At 50.5% G+C, this 20216-nt stretch overlaps 1 protein-coding gene across 2 annotated transcripts; it reads right to left on the bottom strand.

The window, feature by feature from the left end:
* Positions 1-36: 36 nt before the first annotated feature.
* LOC116952690 (uncharacterized) lies at positions 37-19787 on the bottom strand. Of its 2 annotated transcripts, XM_032972277.2 has the most exons (5): positions 19668-19787; positions 7574-7679; positions 6726-6812; positions 5858-5977; positions 37-3668 (listed from the first exon to the last, which is right to left on the bottom strand). In XM_032972277.2, exons 2-5 carry the CDS (start codon positions 7677-7679, stop codon positions 2497-2499), a joined length of 1485 nt encoding a protein of 494 aa, XP_032828168.2. In that variant the 5' UTR covers positions 19668-19787; the 3' UTR covers positions 37-2496. The 2 variants fall into 2 exon arrangements, with proteins under 2 accessions (XP_032828168.2, XP_075930547.1); XM_076074432.1 differs by lacking the exons at positions 7574-7679; positions 19668-19787 and having other exon boundaries at positions 6726-7567.
* Between the last annotated feature and the right edge of the window lie 429 nt (positions 19788-20216).

Genomic DNA, 20216 nt, shown 5'->3' with positions numbered 1-20216 from the left:
CTCGTCCATGCACAAGAAAATATTCAGCACGATTGATTACGTTCGTTATAGACTTTAATGTGCGTTTTGATTTTCCAACACTTGCATGTACAACAATAATTAATTCATGCCTACCGGTTCATATGCACAAAGCTTTACAATACTGCACGACGTTACATATAAAAAAAAATATTTACTTTAAGGTGGCTACTTTACGAATTGTCACAATTCAGGATGAGGGTTACATTTAAGAATAATTCTCGTCTTTTACGCCCATTTGTGTGGTTTTATGTGTGGTCTTGTTTGCACAGTTTTGTCTACTTCATTCGTCTAAAAGCAACATTACCCAATTATTTTCACAAAATGCGTGAAATCTCAAATAATCTTCACAAGCACAATTATGTGGTGGGTGCTGAAAAATGATCATTTGAATATTTGAATCAATGCATCGATATGCCTAAAACACTGTGTGCTATGTCATGATAGACATGGCTAAAGGGGCTCACGTACTTAGAGAAGAAGCAAACTACTTGGAGGTGTTGGGAATGGACTTAAACTTCACAGTGGGCGTGCCTCCGACCGGACCCACTCCTGTATGTTGTTGAACTTCCTTCACACCGTACGTAGCCAACCATGCTAATAGGTGGGGGGGGGGGGGGCAGGAAGGGCAACAAACTAAACACATACAAACTAATCTAATAGGTGACGTTTCAGGTGAAGGCCTGGAACTCCAGTGGCCAGCAAGGCGGCAAACGACCCGCCCTTGCACATAAACGCTTCCTACATCAAACGGCCAACGCTTCGTTGGCAGTCGCGCTCGTCTCACATTCCTACAACATCGGCCTGACCCCCCCCCACCACCCGCTGCTCAAGAAAGCAAGGCCTTGAACCCCCCCCCCCCGACGATTCGGAAAGTTACAGATCCATAATCAACCTCTCCTCCCCAACCCGCCATGCTCCTGGAAAGGCCTTGCCCTCATCGAGCCCAACGTGTGCTCCCTTCACTCTGCCTATCGTGGCCGGGTCTATTCCACCGAGACCACAATCGGGCCATCTCGATGATAGTCTTTGTATGGCCGACTCTAGTTGGGTGTCGGTATCTCTGCAGCCTTCGTCGCAGTTAAAACTCTCCCAGCAGCCTCCTCGACTCTGGCACTGGCGGTCTGGCCTCCTCCAGTGGGTCACGTCCCACCTGCAGGGCCAGGGCTTTCTCAGTATGCGGGGGTGGGAGCCTTCGTCTGCAAGAAACCGAGCTCGCATGTGGAGTTCCCTCAGGGTTCTGGCCCTGGCCCCTTCCTGCTCGTGGCCTACATGGCTTTCAATGGGCACCTCATCGAGTGCTTTGGTGTCAAATGCCATTCCTATGCAGGCGACACCGGACTTCTTCACTAGTTGATCCCACCGATTACGGTAAATACGTACATTATAGATTACTATTTCTTATATAGCCCTTTGCAGGGAACATCAAAGTAGCAAGCGACATACACCAACGCCTTTTGACAAAGGGAACATTGACCGATTTCAGCATTATGTATGTATGGATCACAAGTAGTGTAACTCCCTAACTAGATTAATAAAGGTACCAACAGTTGTATCGAGTGATACGTCGTAAAAATACTCCATTAAAACACTTAAATACAAACCTCACCTATTCACATTTAATAGATGTCTTCACATTAATAAAAATACTCAAAGGGTGGTGCAGTGGTGCATCGGTGGGCACACTGCACCTCGAACACGTCGACACGAGTTTGATTCCTGGTCACAGTTAACATTGCTGATGAGTGATATCAATCCTTTACCAACGGGATAAGACCAGTACAGCTAAGTATGGTCAGGGCGAGGCCTCTCATGCAGTATGGATATTTGCAAAGGATTTCTATCTATTTACTTATTTGGAACACTGATATTACTGATATTCTCCCCCCTTTGGAAATATCACAGTAGGAATATTGACCTTTTTTTGCATTAATGTAGTTGAAGGGTTATTGTGTGGTCCGTGGGACGATACGCCATACAGCGACCACAAAGTGGTCAGCGGGTTTTGTTCACACCAAGGTTGATCAGCCACTTTTTCCTATGTGTTAGCATCCCTTTCTGTTTATGTATTTGGGGGAAAAATAAATGCGTCCAATTCTCCAATACAAATGCAGTCACCGAGGCGATAAATTTCAGCTGTTGTCAAATTTTACTCGAGCCCAATATCTTTTAATGTTTTAAAGGGCTTCGAAACTTGTCCACCCCTAGCCACGGAGGAGAGCGATTGGGAGGAGACGGCTGTGGGTGCCAAACCGCGAGCCTCGTGGATTGTGGTGATGCGGATCCAAAGTGCTCTTCCTAGGCTAGAACTGGGTCTTGCTTGTGCTGACAGGGCCCGGATCCCAGTGGTCATGTAAAGAAGGCATGTCAAACACCCTTCCAATATTTTTTTTTTTAAATCTGTATGTCCTCACACCTGTGTGGCACAGTGTGCCCCCTTTAAATAACAATGTGCTGAAAAATATATTTTCACATGACTCACACACATGGCTTATCACCCCTATGCGTTTTAGAGTGCGCTTTTAAACTAGGATAGTGTGAAAAGCCCTTCCCACAATCCTTGCAAATATATGGACGCTCACCAGTGTGAATTCTACAGTGCGACTTTAAACTGGACTGTGATGAAAACCTCTTGTCGCACTCCTTGCACACGTACGGCTTCTCACCGGTATGGGTCCTAGAGTGCGCCTCTAAATTGGAACGATGTGAAAACCCCTTTCCACACTCGTTACAAATGTACGGGCGCTCACCAGTGTGGGTCCTAGAGTGCGTGTCTAAATTGGAACGATGTGAAAACCCCTTTCCACAATCCTTGCAAACGTATGGGCGCTCGCCCGTGTGTGTTCTCGAGTGCGTCTCAAAAGTAGAAAACCGTGAAAACCCCTTGCCACAATCCTTGCAAACGTACGGGCGGTCGCCAGTGTGGGTTCTGGAATGCCTCTCCAAAGTAGAACGCAGTGAAAAACTGGTCCCGCACTCATTGCACACATAGGGCTTTTCATCCGTGTGGGTTACAGAGTGTGTGTCCAGGTTGGAGCGCCGTCTAAATCCCTTGCCACACACGTTGCAAATATGCGGCCGCTCGCCAGTGTGTATTCTGGAGTGCGCCTTCAAACTGCAATGATAAGAAAACCCCTTCCCGCACTCCTTGCACACGTGTGGCCACTCTCCGGTGTGAATTCTGGAGTGCAGGTTCAATCTGTAAAGATCCGAAAAACCCTTTCCACACTCCATACACACGTGTGGCCACTCACCAGTGTGCAACCTGGAGTGCACCTTTAATCGGTACTGATCCGAAAAGCCCTTTCCACAGTCGCTGCACACGTGCGGCCGCTTGCCGCTGTGAATCCTGGCGTGCCTCACGAGCTGAGAGTTACTGGGAAATGCCTTCCCACACTCGAGACACGTGTGCGTCCTCTCACTAGCGGCGCCGATCGCCTGTGCTCGCGACTCATCGATTGGCGAAGATTGTAAGATCTGCTCCTCCCCAGTGCTTGTCACGGCATCTTGAAGCAGCTTCCCGCAACGCGTGCAGGCTTTCCGTGGCAGCCCGGAGAGTTTCGCTTCACCCACGGTCATCTCCTTGAAGCGTATACCACCAAGATCTCTGCCACATTCCTTACACAGGTGTCCCGTTTCTTTCGTTTCATCTGCCACAAATTGTTCAACGAGACAGTCAAAGTGTGTAGTTTTATTACGCAATGCAGCCATACACATTTGTAGGCCCTCGCTTCAAAGAGGAAGAACACCGCAAGCAATTTGGCTTTAAGTTACTGTGTACCATAGTCCCTCGGTTAACGTTTTTAATCCGTTCCACGAAAACTACTGTTACCAAAATAACTGTAAATCGAATATAGGAATTACATGTTAAAAGTATTAATCCATTCGAAGACGATCGGAAGATGACCTTTTTGACCCTAAAAACTTCGTTTATAACATTTAAACATTCAATACTAATACATATTATAAAAAAAAAATTACAGGGTTAATATTAATAGAAACATAGTTACATTATTAATAAATAGAGCATAAAAAATATTATTTTGCTAAATTGTAAAAGTGGTGGATTGGGTCAAGCCAAATTCACTCATAAGTGCACACCTTTTTCATGCGTATCAATAACTTCCTGCTTTGTTTGAAGGCTAATTAATTTCCTACTCCACTTTTCCTTTTGCGAATTCACTTTAGGGGCCATTGCAATCACTATTAATTCACTTATAAGTTGAAAAATAAGTAAAAATCACTGAGTCTGCAAAAGCTGTTTCCACTGCCAAAATAGAAAACGTTATCCCGTAAACAAAGCCAGTCGAGGTCTAAACGCTCATAGATGGGCATTGCTGATTGGCCGAGGGCATGACTCAACCCACTTCTGAGCGCTCGGATTGGTCGAAATTTTCTCCCGCGTGCACAACGTAAACATACCGTTAATACATTTTTAACATTCGTTGAAACCATGGGGTCCTGTGGGAGGCGAAATGTTAACCGAAAACATTTAACCAATGTCACTTTTAACAGAGTGACTACTCACAATGCGTGTGCTTCATTTTCATATGAACAAGTAGTAAGGTCTGAAGGGCAAGAGGAAAAAGTGATCGTGTGTCCTGTGGGATAGACCTATTAATCCTTCACTGCTTTCCCGTACAATTTAACTCTCGACCTATATGTCAAGTAAATCACCTTCCACCCATTTAGCCCTCCGTATGTGTAATTTATCTTCTCGTTTCACGGCCACGAACTCTTCTGCTGTTATCCATAGCTTCACTAGAGCTATGCACTGTTAAATCTAGATTGAAAACTCACTTCTTTAAAACTGATTTTTGTGTTTAGTTTGTTGTCCTTCCCCCACACCTCCAATTAGTATGGTTGGCTAAGTATGGTGCGAAAGAAGTTCAACATACATACATGTCAGAGAGTATAAATAACATTCTTATACAAAATTATAATCCCATCTTGATCAGCCGCTCAGGTCAGAATCAGCTTCTGGCAGATCGGATCTGAAAAGTTTTTTGGATTGATCCTATGGAATTGGATACTCTATGATCAAATCCGTCAAGACCAATATTGTTCAATCCACAGTGAACAGTATCCTTTATAAACCAAGCGACTTGAAATTAAACTAGATTTACAAGAGTATTTGACTGTGATAGGTTAGCCCGTAACCAATATCTGCACAAAACACCCTGTGTTTGAATCGTACTTTCGAAAAATTTGGCCTATCTAGCTCCAAGTGATAGATTTTAATAATAAATGACATTGATAAAACGCCTTTCAACAATGTGCTCAAGGCGCTTAAGGCACATACTGAACCACTGCCACCGTGGTGAGCAACTTTTTGTTACAGAGAATGTGGCAGCATGTCGAGTGTTGGGTTAGACAGGCTGTTTGAAATGATTCTAGGACCCCGATTCCCACCATGGCTCAACGGTTAAACAAGTTTTTTGTTCAAGATTTGCCCCGCTACTGGCAATAGAGGCATCAGCACATTTTGAGGGGAAATATGATGCAAATGATCAAGATGAGGAACTGGCCTCATGAGTAGTTCTCTCGTGTAATCCACCGTGGCCTTTCCCTACGCTTCAGAAGAATAACTCTTCACGTGTATTTTTTTCTCATTATTTACGTGTTATTTTTTTATTTGCTAAGTAGTGGGGTTTTATTGTTTTATTGTCTGTGTATGGAACTGGATAATTGATGTGCAGTCTTGTGGGATATAATTGCATGAATGATGCTCGAAAAATGTAATTACATTTGATGACAATTTTACGTATGAGCACGTCTTGAACCATTCATCACGGCTGCTGAAAACATTTTCTCTGCGATATGATCAAAGGGAGCTCACCTTGATCAATGTTGCATGCCAACACCTCCGCCCGGTCTCGATTGGTGAAATAACCGTAGAAATATCCTGTCTCTAGCCTCTCGACGCCCTCCTCAACCTTAGGAATCTTCTGTCCTGGAACTGAAATTGACAAAATAAAGGTTTGGTCACCAGCGGTTGGACCGAATATTTAAAAAAGGTGAGCTAGGCACCAGTGGGGTTTGGGATCTTTTTTATTGACAGCTTCCTCAAACTGTCACCGGTGCTTTAGCCAACTTGTTTTTTTGGGGTCTTGCTTTTGGAAAAGCGCGCAATCTTTAGCCAGCTAAGGCACCGGACAGGTCATCCACCGTGGAGATGAAGTGATAAGATCAGCTCATAGGTGGATTGTTACATCGCATTATTTGTGAGATATGGCAATGGATTGGGGATACCAGATGGATCGTGGCCGCCGATGATGATAACGCACAGTAGGTAAACACACCTGCAGTTCATCAGCTAGTATTCACAACCGTTTACATTAACAGCTGAAATATGTGAATGCATAACTTTGCTGTCAGATTCTAGTGAATTAAATAATGTCACCCCACCCTCACTGAAACATGGAAAGTGTCTGGCGTAAATCAGTGACGCTCTTTGGGTAAAAAATTGGGATCGGCGTCCGCTAATGAGGCGGCAACGTCCTCACAGTCTCACGGGAAGTTGAAGAGCGGTTGTCAAGTGACGCAAGAGCCAAGGCAGCAATGCAAGTTTGTGGCGAATGAGCAAACGGTGTCGCTCAAAAAAACAAAGTGGGAAACGGCCCGTATAGCTTTTGTATGAATGTGAGCGAGAGCTGTATTATGTGCCTGCAAGAGAAACTAAACTAATAAGGGGCAGAAGATCTGACCTGTGATTTCATCTTCGTCCTTTACCATCACCGTCCGCACAATCTCAGGGCTGGGCTTTTCTTCCACATCCTCTTCGCTCAACAGCGCTTCACAAACAACGGCACATGTGGTGTGTGTGCGCGTGTGTATATATAATGCCAAAACGTTGACGTAAAAACGATACGCGATTATTACACCTTTAAATCTTGAGGCAGCTGGGAATAGGCTAGCAGCCATCATGCTCACCGACGGATCCAGTTTGTACAGACGTTGGCAGTTCCATTCCTGCCAAAAAGCACTTTCTAACCAATTTCTGCTGATTACAGGCCTTTTGACATTATAATTATACCTCTATGTGGCGAGGTGTATCAGGGAGCGTCTTATGTCAATGTCAGAGCACTGTCAATGAACTCAAAAGTCAGTGGTTTCTTGCTCAATTGAGCATTTTGCCAGTGCTCATCTCCTGTTACAGCCCTATGCTAGTGGTGGAAATTCTGCTTTCCTTTGGCGGGGCCGAGTCTGTCCATAAGGCAAATCACTGTCAACTTGCACACAAAGTGGTACTCATGTTATGGGCCCTGGTGGAATGATGGGCTAAGTCAACCCCCAGCCATGATTTGAACTTTCTTTGCGAGCCGCTCACTGTACCGCTGAGCCTGCACTACTGAGACGTTAATTTAAATTATGGGGGCTAAGATGGCTTTTCTCTCTTAGGTTTTTGCACTGATATACATGCGATTTCACTCGATGCATTAACATGAAAAAGGATGATGATATAAGTGACCTGACAATGTGAAATGTTGACACTTAGAGATTCCATTACAGCGATCTCCCCGTTCAAACCTACATAAAATCAACGAGATCTCACCGTCATCGTCATCTTCAAGTTTCACCGTCACATCAGGAAACACATCAGGGCTTGGCGTTTCTTCATGTTCTTTTTTAATGAAGGAAAATTCAATGCGAGAGTCCATCTGGGGAGCAAACGTAAGGTAACATTAACCATCTAACGAGACAGAATTCACCGAGCCTGTCGAGACCAGAACCGTCAAAGAACCGCATATGCCAAGGTTTGCGTGGATGTGGTTTAGGGTTGTAGCCTATAAGCTTCGCGTTGGGTCTTTCACAAGATGTTTATGTCTGGGTGTATGTTGAACTTTCTTTCACACTGTACGTAGTGAACCGTGCTAATTGAAGGTACGGGGTCGGACGTCAAACTAAACACAAAAAATAAGCTCTAAAGAAATTATTTTTTTTATCTAGTGCATAGCTCCCAGTGGCTTTCTAATATCAGAAGAGCATTCCAGACGGCCGCAAAAGCGCATCTGAAAGCGCGCAATGCGGTGACCGTCTTTCTTCGATGGCGGTTAGCCAAAAGCCGCTGCTGCTGCGAGGACGACCACCGGCGGCGTTTGCGTGATGGTTTATGCCCCTTGACGAGATCGGCAGGGCATTGTGGTTCCGTTTGTGGCAAGCACTTTGTGTGTCATGAGTGCTACCTTAGAATGTATTCGTTCAGCAACCAGAATGTATTTGTTCATAATACATAATGTTGCCTGCTCAATAATCACTATGCTTGCAGACTGTGGGTGATGAATAAGCAAGGCATATGTTTTTAATCATTAAAATAATATTTAACATATGCAAAATGACAAACTAAGGTGTGCAACCATGGAATATAGAACGACTCAATGCCCCATTCAAAAACACGGAGGCAAACCTGTCAACCTCTTATCAGTTCCCGAGCATATTACAGACCTTATTGGTCACCCGGTGCCCTTCATAAATGTCAACGTTCATCCTACAAAGTCCCATCACAAGGGATAAACACAAACAAATAGACAATGTCTTTTTTTTGCGCGTATTGAAACGTCTGTACGCCGTATGGACCTGAAAACTCAATTTGCCCGTACAAGAATACGGTGCAGACCGTATGGGTTAACAGCTATGCGAAGGCATATTAAATCACAGCGATGCGCTGACACAATTCTCCGTCTCAACCACCTCAGTGCAAAACTGCAGCCGTTGCTCTGCATCAACATCAGGAGTGCTGCTGCTGCTGCTGCTGCATCGAACATTATTCCGCTTTGCTTTTGAATTCGGCCAAAAGCCAGCCAGATGGTTTTGACAGTGTAACAAATGGGATCTTGCTGCACTGCCCTCTGCTGCTAGACCACGGAAGACCCACAGCAGCCAACAAGCACCATCCACCAGGCTCAATAGCCTGCTTAGCTTCTGAGACCTTGCATCCATACAGACGAGCGCCAGATGATTTGGTCGTATGCCTTAAAAAGGCAAAGACCCATATAGCCTTAACTGTCTACTGGGGCAAGTTCTTGCTTGTTACCTATGAAGGTCGGCACGGCACACGGAGGGGGTGGGTGGCCAACACCACGCCCGGCCGCCTTTGTCTCCCCAGTGGTGATGTTTACACATCGCACCAGGTACTCATTCGAGGCTGAGTCGACCTAGGGGTCGCCCAGTACCGGTTCAGATAATTGCCACCGGTGTTGTCCGTGAGCGGAAATCGAACCCGGGTGGCCAGGTTCGTAGCGCAGCGCGCTAACCACTACACCACCGCTCCCCACACTATAACACACACACATCCACAACACGTGCACGTCCACACAACACTGTGAACACGTGCACGTCCACACAACCTGTGAACACGTGCACGTCCACACAACCTGTGAACACGTGTACGTCCACACAACCTGTGAACACGTGCACGTCCACACAACCCGTGAACACGTGCATGTCCACACAACTTTGTGAACACGTGCACGTCCACACAACACTGTGAACACGTGCACGTCCCCACAACCCGTGAACACGTCAACACAACCCGTGAACACGTGCACGTCCACACAACCCGTGAACACGTGCACGACCACACAACCTGTAAACACGTGCACGTCCACACAACACTGTGAACACGTGCACGTCCACTCAACCTGTGAACACGTGCACGTCCCCACAACCTGTGAACACGTTCACGTCCACACAACACTGTGAACACGTGCACGTCAACACAACCCGTGAACACGTGCACGTCCACACAACCTGTGAACACGTGCACGTCCACACAACACTGTGAACACGTGCACGTCCACACAACTTTGTGAACACGTGCACGTCCACACAACACTGTGAACACGTGCACGTCCCCACAACCCGTGAACACGTCCACACAACCTGTGAACACGTGCACGTCCACACAACTTTGTGAACACGTGCACGTCAACACAACCCGTGAACACGTGCACGTCCACACAACACTGTGAACACGTGCACGTCCACACAACTTTGTGAACACGTGCACGTCCACACAACCTGTGAACACGTGCACGTCCACACAACACTGTGAACACGTGCACGTCCACACAACACTGTGAACACGTGCACGTCCACACAACTTTGTGAACACGTGCACGTCCACACAACACTGTGAACACGTGCACGTCCACACAACCCGTGAACACGTGCACGTCCACACAACAATGTGAACACGTGCACGTCCACACAACCTGTGAACACGTGCAGTACTGCATAGTATATACGAGAGCTCACGCATGCAGTCTGCACACGCGCAAATTAACACATGCGTTCAATTACAAGGGCAAATATCCCCCGTGTAGCCTTAGCTGACCGTTGTGGCAAGGGGCTGTGAGCACATCCTAAGGCCTCCTCTGAGGCACACGCGCGCCCGGCCGCCTTTGTCTCCCCCGGAGTGGCGATGTTTACAGAATCGGATTCGGATTTCCCGTCGCCGGCGTTGGCCGTGAGCGGGGGGCTCCAACTCGGGGTCTCTGGCGCGCCAACCATGCTGACGTCACGTATTAGAGTCCATTCACAGGACAAAGAACACCACCACCATCATCACCACCACCATCACCACCATCATCACAGCCACCACCATCACCACCACCATCATCACAGCCATCACCACCACCATCATCATCACCATCATCACAGCCATCACCACCACCACCATCATCACCACTATCATCACAGCCATCACCACCACCATCATCACCACCATCAACACAGCCTTCACCACCATCATCATCACCACCATCATCACAGCCACCACCATCACCACCACCATCACCACCACCATCATAGCCAAAGATCCCCCTGTGTAGCCTCAACAGACTGTCGGGGCAAGCGCTGCTAGCGAGCAGCACCAATGAAGGCCGAAACGACGGCACACGAGAGGGTGGGTGTCCAGCAACCACGCCCGGCCGCCTTTGTCTTCCCAGTGGCGATGTCTATACACCGCACCAGGTTACTGCTCATTTGAGGCTGAGTCGATCTAGGGGAGGCTCAGGGACCGATTCAGACAATCGTCACCAGTGTGTTGGTGGCCATGAGTGGGAATCGAGCTCGGGTCGCGCTAAACGGGACGCCACCGCTCATACACCGACACACACACACAGCTCACACACTGACACACACAGCTCACACACACACACTGACACACACACATAGCTCACACACACACTGACACACACACTGACACACAAACAGCTCACACACACAGCTCACACACACACACACTGACACACACACACACACACTGACACACACACAGCTCACACACTGACACACACACACTGACACACACACTGACACACACACAGCTCACACACTGACACACACACACTGACACACACACACACAGCTCACACACACTGACACACACACACTGACACACACACACATAGCTCACACACACACTGATACTCACACACTGACACACACACTGGCACACACACACACTGACACACACACCGACACACACACACACAGGTGACACACAGCTCACACACACACACAGCTCACACACACACACAGCTCACACACACACACATAGCTCACACACACACTGATACTCACACACTGACACAAAGACAAAGATCCCCCATATAGCCTTAACAGACTGTAGGGGCAAGTGCTGTTAGCGAGCACCTATGAAGGCCGGAACGGTACACGAGGGGGTGGGTGGCCAGCACCACGCCCGACCGCCTTTGTCTCCCTAGTGGCAATGTTTACACACCGCACCAGGTACTCATTTGAGGCTGAGTCGACCTAGGGGAGGCCCGGTACCGGTTCAGATAATCGTCACTGGTGTTGGCCGTGAGCGGGAATCGAACCCGGGTCGCCAGGTTCATAGCGCAGCGCGCTAACCGCTACACTATCGATCCCCACACTGACACACACACTGACACACACACACTGACACACACACCGACACACACACACACACACAGGTGACACACTGACACACACACAGACACACACAGCTCACACACACAATGACACACACACATAGCTCACACACACACTGACACACACACACAGCTCACACACTGACACACACGCACTGACACACACACACTGACACACACACAGCTCACACACTGACACATACACACAGCTCACACACACATACAGCACATACACCGACACACACACAGCTCACACACACACTGACACACACACAGCTCACACACACACACAACAACAACAACAACCGCCATTCGCCACTAAGTGGCGGTGACGTCACCACGACGCTTGTGCCAGGCTATGTGCACCCTGAGGCCACGTGAAGTGTCGAACGCCCGCTGGCAGGAGGTCACGGGGCAGACCCAGGTGCCACGGGTCGACTGACTGAGATGACTGGCTGATGCACCACCTGTGCCCCCTACTGTGCCAACCTGCTGTGCTTTAGCCACCCGGCGCTCCGCTCGCTGTTGTGAGCGTCGCTCCTCCGCCCTCCGTTGTTGTTGGAGGGCAACTGCCTCCAACTGCCCAGTAGCATCCTTCACGAGCCTCCTCCACAGAGGCCGATCTTGACACCGCTGGTACCAGTCATCGGCAAGTCCACTCAGCTCCACGTCCTCCTGTACCACATCACTCCATCTCTTCTCTAGCCCGTGCCGCGCCCGCTTAGCCCCCTCAATCCGGCCAAACAAAAGCTGTTTCGGCATGCGGTGGCTGGGAATGCGGGCTACATGACCCAGCCATCGCAGCCTTGCCTGCCGGAGGAGCTCACTGATGGGACCCTGCCCAGATCTTTCAAGGATTTGTGAGCTCCTCACACAATCCAGTCTGGTTAAACCCAGGATGGATCGTAGGCAGGCCAGCCTAAATGTTTCTAACCGGAGAAGATGTTCCATTAGGGGGGTCCACGTTTCGCAAGCGTAGAGAAGGGAATGACCGTGGCCGAGAAGACCTGAAGCTTAGTGCGGAGCGACAGACCAGGTAGCTTCCACACAGCGTTACGCAACCGATGAAAAGATATTGCCGCTCGACTGATTCGGAGTGAGACCTCTGCTGTTAAACTGGAGCCAGTCATAAGCACACTTCCCAGGTATGGGAAACTCTCCACGCTCTCCACAACTGCCCCATCACCGATTGGGAGTTGTGGGGGTGGAGTGTCCAATGGTACAAAATACCCAGGCAGGTGCTTAGTTTTGGTGGGGCTGATGGTAAGGCCCCACCTCTTAGTGGCACGCTCCAGTTTCAGCAGCAGCGTCTCCAACTCCTCCTCCGAATGTGCAGCTATTACCAAATCATCAGCATACATAACGTGGTTGAGCAATAGGGAGCCATCCCTTGACCACACCCGGGCGTCGATCAGCCTCCCATTATATCTGTACCATATGAAGATTCCCCCGGTACAGCTATTGAAGGCTTCACGAACTACGTGGTCAAAAAAGATGTTAAATAATGTGGGAGCCAGAGGAAATCCCTGTCGCACCCCAAGATTAACAGGGAATGGCTCTGACTCCCGGCCACGTAGTTTTACCCGGACCAGCTCACCATCATGAAGGTCCTTAATGATCGTGAGCAGAGGGTCAGGTACTCCAAAAGCACGAAGAACAACCCAGAGCCCAGCCCTACTGATGGTATCATAGGCCTTGACCAGGTCAATAAAGCAGAGATGTAGGTCTTGTTGGAATTCCCTACACCTCTGCTGTAGCAGACGGACAGAAAATATGGCATCTGTGCAGGACCGCCCTTTCCTGAAACCGCATTGGGGCTCCGCAAGCCTCTCCTCAGCGTGCCTGGCAAGGCGATGTTGAATAATCCTTGCCAGGACCTTTCCCGGCACACTGAGGAGTGAGATGCCCCTGTAGTTGTTACAGTCTGTGCGGTCCCCCTTCTTAAAAAGGGGGACCACCAGGGCATCCTTCCAATCCTGCGGAACCCGTCCAGTGGTCCAGACTGTTGTTATGATGAAATATAGGGCAATCTGTGCACAAACGCCGCCCTCCCTCAGCATTTCGCTTGGGAGATCATCTCTGCCCGCTGCCTTTCCTGGTCTCAGACTCCGGATCGCCTTCAGTACTTCCTCAACAGATGGCACCTCAGCCAGCCACTCACAGGGGGTGATTTCTTCCAATATTTGAGGCACCGCAGCCTCAGCAGGGTCATCCTCACTTTGTGCCACGATGTTTTCCTGGCTGAGGGATTTTCCCTCCCCCAGGACCTCACAGAAATGCGCAGCAAATCTGCAAACCTGTTCCTGGGGGTCGGAGATTGGGTCACCGTTTTTTCCCCTAATGATGGTAATAGGTGTGGCGCTGCAGATTACTTTTTTGATGGAGTTAAATAGAGATTTGTGATCACGGGCCACTGAGGCAGACTCCATCTCCTCAGCAACCCGTGACCACCACCCATCCTTGCAGCGCCTCACGGCTCTCCGAACCTCCGAGCGAAGGCTGCGGTAAGCCTCCTCATTCTCTGACGTGGGATTCTGTAGCCGATGACAGTGGGCCTGTCGCTTTTTCTCAACCATCCTGAACACCTCCTCTGTCAGCCAGGGTCTCTGGGGAGGTCTGGACCGCGTACCCAAAGCAGCCATTGCAGCTGCATGAGTCACAGTCCTAAACCTCGCCCATTTACCCTCGACATCAGGAGGAGTCGGGGACGATGCCAATCCCAGCCGCAAGCGATGATGAAATTCTCGCTTGCAACTTTCATCAGATAACTGAGACCAGGCCACTTTAGGTTGGAATGGGGTCCTGGGTGTACACCCACCATCGGAGTGGAAGAATGGCAGGAGCATCTTACAGATGACTAGTCGATGGTCAGAGGGCAGATCAGCTCCAAGGTAGGTCCTGGTGTCAAGGACATGGGCTTGCATCGGCTGGTCCGACACTATGTAGTCCAGCAGATGTTCTTGCTTGGACCCGGCATGCATCCATGTTGTGTGGATGCGCCGATGCCGGAACAGCGTGTTGGTAATTACAAGCCCATGGCCTGCACAAAAATCTAGCAGCCTCCTACCGTTGTTATTGAGCTGATCTGGCCCATGCCCTCCAATCACTCCAGACCAGGTGCCAGTATCATGACCAACTCGGGCATTGAAGTCACCCAACATGATGATTCTATCCCGAGGGGCCACTTTAGCCAGCACCTGTGACAGGAAGTCATAGAAGGCATCTGACTCATCGGCTTTGCCTGCATCCCTCCACGGATGTTCATCTTCGGTGGGGGCATAAGTAACCACGACCACCATTCCTCGCCTCCGGTTGATGGGAAGGTGAGCCACACACACTGACACACACTAACACACACACACTGACACACACTGACACACACACACACCGACACACACACACACCGACACACACACACACTGACACACCGACACACATACACACATACACACTGACACACACACACTGACACACACACACTGACACACACAAACACACTGACACACACACACTGACACACACTGACACTCTGACACACACAACAACAACAACCGCCATTCGCCACTAAGTGGCGGTGACGTCACCACGACGCTTGTGCCAGGCTATGTGCACCCCGAGGCCACGTGAAGTGTCGAACGCCCGCTGGCAGGAGGTCACGGGGCAGACCCAGGTGCCACGGGTCGACTGACTGAGATGACTGGCTGATGCACCACCTGTGCCCCCTACTGTGCAAACCTGCTGTGCTTTAGCCACCCGGCGCTCCGCTCGTTGTTCTGAGCGTTGCTCCTTCGCCCTCCGTTGTTGTTGGAGGGCGACTACCTCCAACTGCCCAGTAGCATACTTCACGAGCCTCCTCCACAGAGGCCGATCTTGACACCGCTGGTACCAGTCATCGGCAAGTCCACTCAGCTCCACGTCCTCCTGTACCACATCACTCCATCTCTTCTCTAGCCCGTGCCGCGCCCGCTTAGCCCCCTCAATCCGGCCAAACAAAAGCTGTTTCGGCATGCGGTGGCTGGGCATGCGGGCTACATGACCCAGCCATCGCAGCCTTGCCCGCCGGAGGAGCTCACCGATGGGGCCCTGCCCAGATCTTTCAAGGATTTGTGAGCTCCTCACACAATCCAGTCTGGTTAAACCCAGGATGGATCGTAGGCAGGCCAGCCTAAATGTTTCTAACCGGCGAAGATGTTCCATTAGGGGAGTCCACGTTTCGCAAGCGTAGAGAAGGGAGGGAATGACCGTGGCCGAGAAGACCTGAAGCTTAGTGCGGAGCGACAGACCAGGTAGCTTCCACACAGCGTTACGCAACCGATGAAAAGATATTGCTGCTCGACTGATTCGGGGTGAGACCTCTGCTGTTAAACTGGAGCCAGTCATAAGCACACTGCCCAGGTATGGGAAACTCTCCACTCTCTCCACAACTGCCCCATCACCGATTGGGAGTTGTGGGGGTGGAGTGTCCGATGGTACAAAATACCCAGGCAGGTGCTTAGTTTTGGTTGGGCTGATGGTAAGGCCCCACCTCTTAGTGGCACGCTCCAGTCTCAGCAGCAGCATCTCCAACTCCTCCTCTGACTGAACAGCTATTACGAAATCATCAGCATATATAACGTGGTTGAGCAATAGGGAGCCATCCCTTGACCGCACCCGGGCATCGGTCAGCCTCCCATTATATCTGTACCATATGGAGATTCCCCCGGTACAGCTATTGAAGGCTTCACGAACTACGTGGTCAAAATAGATGTTAAATAATGTGGGAGCCAGAGGACATCCCTGTCGCACCCCAAGGTGTACAGGGAATGGCTCTGACTCCCGGCCACGTAGTTTTACCCGGGTCCGCTCACCATCATGAAGGTCCTTAATGATCGTGAGCAGAGGGTCAGGTACTCCAAAAGCACGAAGAACGACCCAGAGCCCAGGCCTACTGATGGTATCATAGGCAATGACCAGGTCAATAAAGCAGAGATGTAGGTCTTGTTGGAATTCCCTACACCTCTGCTGTAGCAGACGGACAGAAAATATGGCATCTGTGCAGGACCGCCCTTTCATGAAACCGCATTGGGGCTCCGCAAGCCTCTCCTCAGCGTGCCTGGCAAGGCGATGCTGAATAATCCTTGCCAGGACCTTTCCCGGCACACTGAGGAGTGAGATGCCCCTGTAGTTGTTACAGTCTGTGCGGTCCCCCTTCTTAAAGAGGGGGACCACCAGGGCATCCTTCCAATCCCGTGGAACCCGTCCAGTGGTCCAGACCGTTGTTATGATGTCATATAGGGCAGTCTGTGCACAAACGCCACCCTCCCTCAGCATTCTCTTGGGAGATCATCTCTGCCCGCTGCCTTTCCTGGTTTCAGACTCCGGATCGCCTTCAGTACTTCCTCAAAAGATGGCACCTCAGCCAGCCACTCACAGGGGGTGACTTCTTCCAATATTTGAGGCACCGCAGCCTCAGCAGGGTCATCCTCACTTTGTGCCACGATGTTTTCCTGGCTGAGGGATTTTCCCTCCCCCAGGACCTCATAGAAATGCTCAGCAAATCTGCAAACCTGTTCCTGGGGGTCGGAGATTGGATCACCGTTTTTTCCCCTAATGATGGTAATAGGTGTGGCGCTGCAGGTTACTTTTTTGATGGAGTTAAATAGAGATTTGTGATCACGGGCCACTAAGGCAGACTCCATCTCCTCAGCAACCCGCGACCACCACCCATCCTTGCAGCGCCTCACGGCTCTCCGAACCTCCGAGCGAAGGCTGCGGTAAGCCTCCTCATTCTCTGACGTGGGATTCTGTAGCCGATGACAGTGGGCCTGTCGCTTTTTCTCAACAATCCTGAACACCTCCTCTGTCAGCCAGGGTCTCTGGGGAGGTCTGGACTGCGTACCCAAAGCAGCCATTGCAGCTGCATGAGTCACAGTCCTAAATCTCGCCCATTTACCCTCGACATCAGGAGGAGGCGGGGACGATGCCAATCCCAGCCGCAAGCGATGATGAAATTCTCGCTTGCAACTTTCATCAGATAACTGAGACCAGGCCACTTTAGGTCGGAATGGGGTCCTGGGTGTACACCCACCACCGGAGTGGAAGAATGGCAGGCGCATCTTACAGATGACTAGTCGATGGTCAGAGGGCAGATCAGCTCCACGGTAGGTCCTGGTGTCAAGGACATGGGCTCGCATCCGCTGGTCCGTCACTATGTAGTCCAGCAGATGTTCTTGCTTGGACCCGGCATGCATCCATGATGTTGTGTGGATGCGCCGATGCCGGAACAGCGTGTTGGTAATTACAAGCCCATGGGCTGCACAAAAATCTAGCAGCCTCCTACCGTTGTTATTGAGCTGATCTGGCCCATGCCCTCCAATCACTCCAGACCAGGTGCCAGTATCATGACCAACTCGGGCATTGAAGTCACCTAACATGATGACTCTATCCCGAGGGGCCACTTTAGCCAGCACCTGTGACAGGAGGTCATAGAAGGCATCTGACTCATCGGCTTTGCCTGCATCCCTCCACGGATGTTCATCTTCGATGGGGGCATAAGTAACCACGACCACCATTCCTCGCCTCCGGTTGATGGGAAGGCGAGCCCAAAGTAGCCTGGGGCTTACAGCTTCCCACACCTCACCGCCACGCTCCCACGCCCCCTTCATTCTTTTGTTCAAAAGAAGAGCCACACCCTGTTGTTTGGCAGTCTGCTGCCCCGAGAAGAGTGCTGCCCCGAGAAGAGGACTGTCCTCCCCTCATGGTGGCAGGAGCCAGAGCCGGTCCACCGGACCTCCTGAATGCCGCATAGATCCAGGCGGTACCGTTCCAGCTCCCGACAGAGGAGTGGCAGCCTCTCCTCCGCAGTGTGCGTTCGAACATTCCACGTGGCCACCCGTAGTGGCTTTTCGTTGTTTCTGGAGGAGCCCCGAGGGTAGATATTCAATCTCCTGGCTCCGCCAATTGGGGTTCGGCCAGGAGACGTCATAGACGCCTGGCCCCCCGGGGCCTCCGGCACAAGCTTATTAGTTACATATTTCAGTTTAACTCGTGGTTTCGTGGTAATTAATTGAAGGTGGAGGGGTTACCAGCCCCTCGCACCCGTCCAGAGCCCCCGTTTAGCCCCTGTGGTGGACACATATGCCATGAGGGGAGGAGACAATCAAAATTGGATCTCCCCCCACAGCCCTGTCCACGACAGAGTTGCCCGTCCGGCACCGCGAGGAGGTATTGGGTTGTTTTACCGTGTCAGTGTGTGTGACACACACACACACAATGACACACACACAATGACACACACACACTGACACACACACACAGACACACACTGACACACAGACACACACTGACACACAGACACACACTGACACACACACAGACACACACACACTGACACACACACACTGACGCACACACACACCGACACACACACACACCGACACACACATACCGACACACACTAACACACTGACACACACACACTGACACACACACAGACACACACTGACACACACAAACAGACACACACTGACACACACACACTGACACACACCGACACACACAAGCCGCGTGATGACTGCAGCATGATCACTGCGGACGGGGTTTGTGTTGTTGTTGTTCAATCCACACGTTAGTCATGATCGGACGAGTAAAGTAGTTATTGATATAATCATAGCGCCAAGCAAATAATGTAACGTTGTTATGTTGAGCAGCGTTTAAACAATGCAGAGGCGCGCGCACGCGCGCGTCACTCACCACGATTGCCTGAACCGCATCGGCGTCTTCCCCCCCCCCCCGGAACGTGAATTGGCATCAGAGGGCCCCCCGTAACATGGATTAGGCATCGACGGGACCCCCGGAACATGGATTGGCATGCCCCCCCCCCCCCAGAACGTGAATCGGCATCGGCGGCCCCCCTCGGAACGTGAATTGCCATCAGAGGGCCCCCCGGAACATGGATTAGGCGTCGACGGGACCCCCTGAACATGAATTGGCATCGGCGGCTCCAGAACGTGGATATCGGCAGCGGCAGCACGAAGCGACTGGATGGATACAAGACGCAACAACAACAACAGCAGCAGCTACTGGTCGTCGCCTCGTGCTTTTAGCCGAACGTTCAGGAAGGAAGTCACCGCTCCAGTGTCGAGGTCTGTTGCTGGCCACGGAGTGCTTCGGGAGAGAGAGAGACACAGAGATTGCTGTTCCTCCTCCTCCGTTGCAGGCGCACAGACTACAGTGGGTTTACTTTACGGCCCTTAGTTTTGGTTTGCATGGCCACATTAACACGAACTGTGGATTTTCTTC

The sequence above is a fragment of the Petromyzon marinus genome, chromosome 48, assembly GCF_048934315.1.
Source record: "Petromyzon marinus isolate PM22_M1 ecotype Great Lakes invasive population chromosome 48, UKy_Petmar_22M1.pri1.0, whole genome shotgun sequence".
NCBI classification, from domain to species: Eukaryota; Metazoa; Chordata; class Hyperoartia; order Petromyzontiformes; family Petromyzontidae; genus Petromyzon; species Petromyzon marinus.
The sequence above is the reverse complement of the archived record's forward strand: the minus strand, read 5'-3'. Positions and strand labels throughout refer to the sequence as shown.